Source organism: Gastrolobium bilobum, unplaced genomic scaffold (genome assembly GCF_033153095.1).
Source record: "Gastrolobium bilobum isolate Gb01-03AN ecotype WA unplaced genomic scaffold, APGP_CSIRO_Gbil_v1 utg55194, whole genome shotgun sequence".
Lineage (NCBI taxonomy): Eukaryota > Viridiplantae > Streptophyta > Magnoliopsida > Fabales > Fabaceae > Gastrolobium > Gastrolobium bilobum.
Window position 1 is genome coordinate 21,540 of NW_026897460.1, and position 10,767 is coordinate 32,306.

General features: G+C 33.8%; 3 protein-coding genes across 3 annotated transcripts; 2 read left to right on the forward strand and 1 right to left on the reverse strand.

The window, feature by feature from the left end:
* The first annotated feature begins 4,228 nt into the window (after positions 1 to 4,228).
* LOC133307093 (uncharacterized) lies at positions 4,229 to 4,612 on the forward strand. Its single transcript, XM_061507516.1, has one exon. The coding sequence runs from the start codon at positions 4,229 to 4,231 to the stop codon at positions 4,610 to 4,612; it is 384 nt and encodes a 127-aa protein (XP_061363500.1).
* LOC133307092 (auxin-induced protein 6B-like) lies at positions 4,489 to 5,216 on the forward strand. Its single transcript, XM_061507515.1, has one exon. It carries the CDS (start codon positions 4,921 to 4,923, stop codon positions 5,197 to 5,199), a length of 279 nt encoding a protein of 92 aa, XP_061363499.1. The 5' UTR covers positions 4,489 to 4,920; the 3' UTR covers positions 5,200 to 5,216.
* A 1,543-nt stretch (positions 5,217 to 6,759) lies between these two features.
* Positions 6,760 to 9,465, reverse strand: LOC133307091 (uncharacterized). Its single transcript, XM_061507513.1, has 6 exons — positions 9,408 to 9,465; positions 8,996 to 9,137; positions 8,478 to 8,821; positions 8,065 to 8,378; positions 7,934 to 8,012; positions 6,760 to 7,841 (listed from the first exon to the last, which is right to left on the reverse strand). The coding sequence occupies exons 1-6, from the start codon at positions 9,463 to 9,465 to the stop codon at positions 6,760 to 6,762; spliced, it is 2,019 nt and encodes a 672-aa protein (XP_061363497.1).
* Positions 9,466 to 10,767: the final 1,302 nt, after the last annotated feature.

Here is a 10,767-nt window from a genome sequence, read left to right on the forward strand (position 1 = left end):
AAGGACCACAAATACGAGGATCATAATAAATTTTAATAAATTCTTCCACTTTGTGCTATCTTTTCCCCTTTTTGTGTGCTCTATTTTTTCTGTACCATTTCTTTTCTTTTCTTTTCTTTTTCTTTCTCTCTCTATTGGAGAGAAAAAAGAAGAAAAAAAAGAAAAAGAAAAAATAAATACAAGTGTTGCATTCGTATTGGAAGGACCACAAATTCGGGGATCGTAATAAGTTTTTGCACTTTGTTCTATATTTTCCCCTTTTTGGGTGTTTTATTTTTTCTGTACCATTTCTTTTTTTCTATCTTTCTCTCTTTATTGGAGAGAAAAAAAAGAAAAAAAAATAAATACAAGTGTTGCATTCTTATTGGAAGGACCACAAATAAGGGGATCATAATAAATTTTTCCACTTTGTGCTATATTTTCCCCTTTTTGTGTGCTTTATTTTTTCTGTACCATTTATTTTTTTCTTTCTCTCTCTATTGGAGAGAAAAAAAAAGAAAAATAAATAAATACAAGTGTTGCATTCGTATTGGAAGGACCACAAATACGGGGATCATAATAAATTTTTCCACTTTGTTCTATATTTTCCCCTTTTTATGTGCTCTATTTTTCTGTACCATTTCTTTTCTTTTATTTTTATTTCTCTCTCTTTGGAGAGAAAAAAAAATAAAAAATAATAAATACAAGTGTTGCATTCTTATTGGAAGGACCACAAATAAGGGGATCATAATAAATTTTTCCACTTTGTGCTATATTTTCCACTTTTGTGTGTTTTTATTTTTTCTGTACCATTTCTTTTCTTTTCTTTCTCTCTCTCTATTGGAGAGAGAAAAAAATAAAAAATAAAAAATAAATATATACAAGTGTTGCATTCTTATTGGAAGGACCACAAATACGGGGATCATAATAAAGTTTTCCACTTTGTGCTATCTTTTCCCCTTTTTGTGTGCTTTAGTTTTTTGTACCATTTTTTTTTCTTTCTCTCTCTATTGTAGAGACAAAAAAAAATAAAAAAAAAAATACAAGTGTTGCATTCTTATTGGAAGGACCACAAATACGGGGATCATAATAAATTTTTCAGCTTTGTGCTATATTTTCCCCTTTTTGTGTGTTTGTTTTTTCTGTACCATTTCTTTTCTTTTTTTTCTCTCTATTGGAGAGTGAAAAAAATAAAAAAATAAAAAATAAACAAATACAAGTGTTGCATTCTTATTGGAAGGACCACAAATACGGGGATCATAATAAATTTTTCCACTTTGTGCTATCTTTTCTCCTTTTTGTGTGCTTTATTTTTTTTGTACCATTTTTTTCTTTCTCTCTCTATTGGAGAGAGAAAAAGAAAAAGAAAATACAAGTTTTTCATTCTTATTGGAAGGACCACAAATACGAGGATCATAATAAATTTTAATAAATTCTTCCACTTTGTGCTATCTTTTCCCCTTTTTGTGTGCTCTATTTTTTCTGTACCATTTCTTTTCTTTTCTTTTTCTTTCTCTCTCTATTGGAGAGAGAAAAGAAGAAAAAAAAAAGAAAAAGAAAAAAAAAATACAAGTGTTGCATTCGTATTGGAAGGACCACAAATACGGGGATCGTAATAAGTTTTTGCACTTTGTTCTATATTTTCCCCTTTTTGTTATCTTTATTTTTTCTGTACCATTTCTTTTTTTCTATCTCTCTCTCTATTGGAGAGAAAAAAAAAAGAAAAAAAAATAAATACAAGTGTTGCATTCTTATTGGAAGGACCACAAATAAGGGGATCATAATAAATTTTTCCACTTTGTGCTATATTTTCCCCTTTTTGTGTGCTTTATTTTTTCTGTACCATTTCTTTTTTTTTCTTTCTCTCTCTATTGGAGAGAAAAAAAAAGAAAAAAAAATAAATACAAGTGTTGTATTCGTATTGGAAGGACCACAAATACGGGGATCATAATAAATTTTTCCACTTTTGTGTGTTTTTATTTTTTCTGTACCATTTCTTTTCTTTTCTTTCTCTCTCTATTGGACAGAGAAAAAAATAAAAAAATAAAAAATAATTATATACAAGTGTTGCATTCTTATTGGAAGGACCACAAATAAGGGGATCATAATAAATTTTTCCACTTTGTGCTATCTTTTCCCCTTTTGTGTGCTGTATTTTTTTTGTACCATTTTTTTCTTTCTCTCTCTATTGGAGAGAAAAAAAAAGAAAAAAAATACAAGTGTTGCATTCTTATTGGAAGGACCACAAATACGAGGATCATAATAAATTTTAATAAATTTTTCCACTTTGTGCTATCTTTTCCCCTTTTGTGTGCTTTATTTTTTCTGTACCATTTTTTTCTCTCTATTAGAGAGAGAAAAAAAGAAAAAATAAATACAAGTGTTGCATTCTTATTGGAAGCACCACAAATATGGGAATCATAATAAATTTTTCCTTTTTGTGCTATATTTTCCCCTTTTTGTGTGTTTTTTCCTGTACCATTTCTTTTCTTTTCTTTTCTTTCTCTCTCTATTGTAGAGAAAAAAATAAAAATAAATAAATACAAGTGTTGCATTCTTATTGGAAGGACCACAAATAAGGGGATTATAATAAATTTTTCCACTTTGTGCTATATTTTCCACTTCTGTGTGTTTTTATTTTTTTTGTACCATTTCTTTTCTTTTCTTTTCTTTTCTTTCTCTCTCTCTATTGGAGAGAGAAAAAAATAAAAAAATAAAAAATAAATAAATACAAGTGTTGCATTCTTATTGGAAGGACCACAAATACGAGGATCATAATAAATTTTAATAAATTTTTCCACTTTGTGCTATCTTTTCCCCTTTTTGTGTGCTTTATTTTTTCTGTACCATTTTTTTCTCTCTATTAGAGAGAGAAAAAAAGAAAAAATAAATACAAGTGTTGCATTCTTATTGGAAGGACCACAAATATGGGGATCATAATAAATTTTTTCACTTTGTGCTATATTTTCCCCTTTTGTGTGTTTTATTTTTTCTGTACCATTTCTTTTCTTTTCTTTTCTTTCTCTCTCTATTGGAGAGAGAAAAAATAAAAAAAAATAAAAAATAAATAAATACAAGTGTTGCATTCTTATTGGAAGGACTACAAATACGAGGATCATAATAAATTTTAATAAATTTTTCCACTTTGTTCTATCTTTTTTCCTTGTTGTGTGCTTTATTTTTTTTGTTCCATTTCTTTTTTTTCTTTCTCTCTCTATTAGAGAGAATAAATAAATAAATACAAGTGTTTCATTCTTATTGGAAGGACCACAAATACGGGGATCATAATAAATTTTTCCACTTTTTGCTATATTTTCCCCTTTTTGTGTGTTTGTTTTTTCTGTACCATTTCTTTTCTTTTCTTTTCTTTTCTTTTCTTTCTCTTTATTGGAGAGAAAAAAAAATAAAAAATATATAAATACAAGTGTTGCATTCTTATTGGAAGGACCATAAATACGGGGATCATAATAAATTTTTCCACTTTGTGCTATCTTTTGCCCTTTTTGTGTGCTTTATTTTTTTGTACCATTTTTTTTCTTTCTCTCTCTATTGTAGAGAGACATAAGAAAAATAAAAAAATAAATACAACTGTTGCATTCTTATTGGAAGGACCACAAATACGGGGATCATAATAAATTTTTCAGCTTTGTGCTATATTTTCCCCTTTTTGTGTGTTTGTTTTGTCTGTACCACTTCTTTTCTTTTCTTTCTCTCTATTGGAGAGAGAAAAAAATAAAAAAATAAAAAATAAATAAATACAAGTGTTGCATTCTTATTGGAAGGACCACAAATACGGGGATCATAATAAATTTTTCCACTTTGTGCTATATTTTCTCCTTTTTGTGTGCTTTATTTTTTTTGTACCATTTTTTTTTTCTTTCTCTTTCTATTGGAGAGAAAAAAAAAAGAAAAATAAAAAAAATAAATACAAGTGTTGCATTCGTATTGGAAGGATGGGTAGTATGCGTGTGGGGGAATGGAAGTTGTTATGAGTATAAGTGAGAGGAGAGGAGGCCATTCAGTCAGTTAGTGAGTTAGTAAGTGAGTAGAAGGAGAGAATAGAGCACTTTCGAATTGCTCTAGTTGTAACAGACGTTTTATTTCTTTTATTTCAATACCAGTAAGAGCATTACAGAGAACTTCATCTCTTCATTCTTATTTGTATGTTAATTGATAATTCTGCTGTTAACATTACAATTGGTATCAAAGCTTCCAATTCTGGGAGCATTATATGGTACTGACGAGGAATATGGAAAATCGTTTGTCGACGTTGGAGGAAAAGCTTACGCTATGGTTCACTAATAGCGAAGAACGTTCAAGACGTTTGCAGGAAGGAATCGAACACCGTTTTCGTCAATCCAAATCGGTACAAGAAGATCTGCGAAGGATTATTAATGGAATGATTCTGGATCGAGGTCGAACCGGTGATAATGGGGGGTTAGGAGGTTCCAATGGAGAATCCAATGGAACGAATGGAGGTCCAACTGGTAATGGAGGCTCAATCGGAGCTGGTGGTCCGAACGGTGGTGGTTGCGCTGGCAGCGCGGACGGAGGGATCGTTGGAGGGAATACGGGAAACAACGAAAATTTCGTGCGAAAACTGGAGTTACCTCTATTATGTCAAGTGGAGTAACGTGTTGGCCTTTGGTTCAGAAGGTGGGACTTGTATTATCTTTTATAATTAATGTGGTGATCCTTGAGAGAGTCTCAAAGACAACACCATGTGACCTCTTATATGCCCTTGTCTCCCAGTAGCTCCTATGAGTACTCCTCCTCCGCCAATCATTCAAGTAGCCAACGATATCCTTTTTATCTATATATATTCATTGCAGCCAGCATTCAGGACCAACACAAACCATTCACATCCTGAAGCATTAAAAATTCACAAACTTGTACAAGTCCTTTTTTTTAGACCATTCTGTTCTCAAGTCTCATACAAAAATGGGTTTTCGTTTACCAGGTATCAAAAGAGCATCATTTGTTGCAAACAAAGCAACTTCGAAAGTAGTGGACGTGCCAAAGGGCTATCTTGCAGTGTATGTTGGAGAGAAAATGAAGCGGTTTGTGATTCCCATATCATATTTGAACCAACCTTCATTTCAATACTTGCTGAGCCAAGCTGAGGAAGAATTCGGGTATGATCATCCACTCGGTGGTCTCACAATTCCTTGCAGAGAAGATGTGTTCTTCGATATCACTTCTCGCTTGGATAGGTGCTAACCTCATGATGATAGGACTGACTTATACATATATACTAACACAATTTTTGTAACACAGTACTTTCGTCTTACATTGAAAATATTTTCTCCTTTTTTTGTTATCTTACTTGGGGAAGTGTAAGAATGTTCATCTGAATGAGAAGTTTATGAACGTTACCGTATTTCTCTCATGTTCCTTTCAAATATCAATGTGAAAATCAAAGGCACTAATAATAAACTGAATGTTCAGTTTAAAATCTGAACATGATAAAATGGAAAATTCTTTTCTTGGTGCTATAAATTGAGAAAGAAAATAAATATTATTTCCTTTCATAAAATCGATTTCCCCCCTTTTTGCAGAAAAAGAGAAAGGTTCAAGTAATTATTATGATTTAATGATTTGAATTAAAAAAATATTATGGAAAAAGAACGTAATTATTGGATAAGAATCTAGTTAAATTTTATGTCAATTTAAATCACAATATAATTCTCAATATATTAAATTGAGATAAAATCATTAACCCATACATTCTATAACCAAATTCAATAACAAAATAGCTATTTTTATTTTTATTTTCAAATGAAAAATTACATTGCATAATTTCATTAGTTTTATCTTCTTTCTTTGAGATTTTAGGACAAGCCACATAATTTACCATGACTATAAAAGAAAACCAGTAGCCCAAGTGAAACTAGAAAATTGAACTCGATAGTTTCATATTTGCATATTTAGCCACAGCCAGCCACTCCATGTTGTTGTCATGGACTCACGGTATGATGAGCTTCATTGGGTTCCTGGTACCAGCTCCATACAACTACTGCCCCCGTTCGCTAATGTGGGAGGGCCCATTTCGGGACCTCTCTCTTAATTATGTAATTCAATATACTAGATCTTCATAAGATAATTAAACAGATTAAGGGCTAGTTAACTATAATAGCGATATGCAAAAAAATTGGTTCACTTGCCCTGTGTTGGTAGTAATTGTCGAATGAGTCTCCAAATACAAAGAAGTCATCCATGAAGACCTTTACATACTCATCAATTATGTCATTAAAAATGGCAGCCATGCACCTTTGAAAGGTGGCAGGGGCATTACAAAGCCCAAAAGACATTATCCTAAATGCAAATGTGCCATATGGACATGTGAATATTGTTTGTGTTGGTCCTCTGGAGCTAAAGGTATTTGGTTGTAACCAGAATACTCATCAATGAAACAAAATTATTCTTGGCTAGCAAGCTTGTCAAGCATTTGATCTATGAAGGGTAAGGGGAAATGGTCTTTTTTAGTGGCTGCATTAATTTCCTAAAGTCCTGACAAATTCTCCAACCGGTTATGGTCCTATAGTTAGAATAAGCTCATTGTTTTTATTGAGCACAACTGTGATACCTCCCTTTTTAGGGACACAGTGCAAAGGACTTACCCAACTACTATCACAAATGGGATATATCACACCAGCATCCAACCATTTAATCACTTCCTTTTTTACCACTTCTTTCATGGTTGGATTGAGCCTTCTTTGAGGCTCAATAGAACTGTTATTTTCATCAATTACCCTTATCCTGTGCATATAGAAAGAAGGACTAATTAATGCCTCTAATATCAGCCATGGTCCAACCAATGGATCTCTTGTGATTTTTAAGCACATTTAGCAGCTGATTTTCCTCATTGCTTTTGAGGGCAGATGCAACAATTATTGGGAGGGTGTTATCTCTTCCCAGAAAAGCATATTTGAGGTGGGTTGGGAGTTGTTTCAACTCCACGCCAGGTGGTTCCACAATGGATGGTTTAAGAGGTTTAGTGATTCTTTCATGAAGTTCAAGGGACTCAAAATGTTTATCACCAAAGAACTTAGTAGGATAAGACGTGAATGCACATGTTTGATCATGTTCAGATGCAGCATTCTCATTAATTTCGAAAATAGCAGATTCACTAATTTCAAGATTTTCTTGAACATGGGCAGCAACCAAGTGATTAATGATAGTTATAGCAGAACAATCATCAACTTCATCATCCACAAATCTCATGGCTTTAAAAACACTAAAGATCATAGTGCCATCATTTGCCCTTATTGTTAACTCTCCTTTTTTAACATCTATCATTGCACCCCCTATAGCTAAAAATGGTCTTCCTACTATAATAGGAATGTTTTCATCAACTTCACAATCAAGGATTATGAAGTCAGCAAGAAAAATAAATATTTCCACCTTTACCAAAATATTTTCAACTTTTCCTTCAGGGTATACAATAGACCTATCAGCTAGTTGGAGAGTTAATGTGGTGGGGGAAGATTTTATTTCTAGTTGCTTAAAAATGGAAGCATGCATCAAATTAATGCTACAGCCTAAATCACATAAAGCTCTACCAATATTCCTATCCCCTATAATACAAGGAATCGTAAAGAAACCTGGATCCTCCAACTTAGGAGGTACTTTGCTGGAGAGGATGCTGCTGCATTCTTTAGTAAGTGCCACTGTCTCAAACTCCTCTATTCTCCTCTTACTAGATAGGATGCCTTCATAAATTTGATGTAGCTTGGCATGTTTTGAAGGGCCTCCACAAATGGAATGTTGATCTGGAGTTGCTTGAGGATGTCTAAGAACCTCTTGAAGTGCTGCTCCTGGTTTTGTTTTTGGAACCTTTGTGGAAATGGAATCTGCCTTGCCTTTGATATTGGTTGAATGACTTCATTTTTCTGCATAGGTTTGGCTGGCTCCTTTAATTTAGGTGCTGATTTTTCTGTTTTTCTCAAATCACCTTGCTCCTTGTCGCTTTCTGAATCTTGCACTTCAATTACAGTAGGCTCTTCCTTTTCAATTGGTTGAACATTTTTTTTCTGCCAACTTCCTCAATGTAGAAGGCCTAATAACATGCTCTGGTTGTTCAACCTCTCTTCCATTTCTCAAATAGAGAGCTTTACAAAACTCCTTTCCATCTCTCCTTGGTGCTTCAGTATCACTAGGAAAAGTCCCCACTGGTCTATTGCTAAGGGAAGATGCAATCTGCCCCATTTGTGTCTCTAAGCTCTTTAAAATTGCTCCATGACTTTGAAGCATGACCTCATGATTTTGCAACATTCGATTTGACCACTGGTCATTTGGAGGAGGTTGATTTTTTGCATTTGATTGCCTTTGTTGATCTCTAGGATTTTGTGAGTCAAAACTAGGTGGAAAAGGATCTTTTGGCTGATAAGATTGCTGCCCTCCTTGGAAGGACTGATGTTGATTTCTATTTCCAACATTTTGATGGTAATTTTGGCCTTGATTTTGGCCAAAATTTCCACCTTATTGCTGCCATCTACCTTGGTTGTAATTCCCTCTATTATTGTAGTTTCTATTGTAGTCATCAACATAGAAGGCTGAAGAAGGGTTTCTTGGGCACTCCTCAAACAAATGGGAACCATAACAAAGTGAGCAGATTGGTGTGGCTGCAGCTACTTGGGCAGGTGGTTGCTGTTTGGTTTCGGCCATTTGCTTGACTAAAACTTTGACAGTGTTATGCAATGCTGCCATCTCAGCTGCCATGGAAGTGACTTCACTCACCTCATAAAGTCCAACTGCCTTCTTTGGAGCTTCATCTCTCTGTTCTGGCCATTGGCAACTGTTCTGGCTTATTCTCTCAAGTGTCTCATAAGCCTCTGGATACCTTTTCAACAAAATTGCTACATTGGCAGTAGAATCCAAATGAGTTTTACCTTGGTGACTCAATCCTCTATAGAAAATTTGAATGGTGGCCCACTTAGGAAGACCATGTGTAGGACACCTTCTGATTAACCCCTTGAACCTAGTCTAGCTCTCATGGATTGACTCATCAACATACTGTCTAAACCCTGTGATGTCATCCCTCAAATCACACACCTTTGTGGGTGGGAAAAACCGCATAAGGAAGGCTTCCCCAAGCTCCTTCCACGTGGTGATGGACTGCGCAGGCAGATCTTCGATCCACTCTTCTGCTGCCCGAGCTAGAGAAAAAGGAAATAGCTTATGTGGATTCTTCATGAACAACAAAAGTATAGGAGATTTTCATGAATTTTGTTATGTGCTTGTGGGGGTCTTCCTTGGGTAATCCATGATATTGAGTCATGGATTGCAGCAGCTGTATCATTCCTGGTTTGAGATCAAAATTCCCTTCCACTCCTGGCTGGACTATGCCAGGAATCTCACCATCAAGTGATGGAATAGCATATTCAGCAATGGGAAGCTCTTCATCCACCACAACTAGAGCATGTTGCCATTCCCATTGCCATTGACGTTTTCTCCATTAACAAATTCATTGTTCGATTCTGCCATCTTCAAGAATTCAGCAGCAATATGTGTAATACTGCTGGTTATTGTAATTAGAATTGAATTCTGCAAGAATCTATCAGGAACTTGAAATTGGAGTTAGCAGATAACAAGAAAAATATGTGAAAAAGAAAAGAAGAAAAGGAAAAAAAAAATTAACAATTCTAAAACAAAATCACAAAAGGAAAATAAAATCAAACATCGTTCCCTAGCAACGGCCATTTTGTTGGTAGTAATTTTCTGAAGATAGAGTTATCGTTCTCAGGGAACAAGTTGAATTATTTTTCTGAAATAAGGATTCTTGAATTGAAGTTTTTCTATTTTTATAACAAGAAATTTTGGATAGTCTTTATCAATTATTAAAATCTGATCTAAAAAGTAAAGAAATAATTTATCAATGTTAAGGGCTTCTGGGTATATCTCAAATCATGGATAACAAAAATTATTTGCATTCCTGCAAATTCGTACATTGCTATAGCATCTTTATCTCTGTTTCTGAGTTACTACGGCAAGTTTAGCCGAAGCTTTCCAGGTTCAACAATAAGGTTCAAGAAAGACTTTTCTCAAAGTTTCTTGAATCTTTATAGAAATTTATATCAGAAAACACCTTCAATTATTCCTAACCAAAAGGGTTCATTTAACACTTAACAAAAGTCCATTTCCCAATTTTCTTTTGTTGAAATACTCAAGTCCCATTCCTATGGAGTTCTTGAGTTAAAAAGATAAAAGTACCAAACGAATGAGGATGAAAGAAACAATAACAATGCACATCAAGAAATTTCACCCAATCATTTTGAATACCCAGAAAAAGAAAGGAATTAGAAATCCATTTTTAAAAACAACAATTCAAAGATTAAAGAAAAAGAAACATGCATTAAGAAATGAGATCAAGGTCAATCGTACAAATCAAAAGCACCAATTACTATCTAGGACTAGAAAGATTTAAACTTCACTTGCATGCACCATTGATTCTTCCTTCCGGCAAAGATACTTTGTCACTGCACTTCGAGCTCAAGAAGAAGAATAATGCATTCAGCCTTCAACACAATCTCTCAACACTCGGAGTCTTCTAAAAACAAGCAATAACGAAGTAGAAAATTTGTATATGTTTTACAACCCACAAAAATAACTAAAAACTAAAAATTCTAAAAGCTAGTAGCCGTCTACTCTTCTTGTTCATCCAATGGTGAAAATATGTTCTCACTTCCTTGAATTTGATCCACGTGGCTGCTTCAAAAGCAATTCCTAAAAAATTGAATAATTACATTTATCAGTAAAAATAAATTCACTTGGGCTTGGTTACTTCCT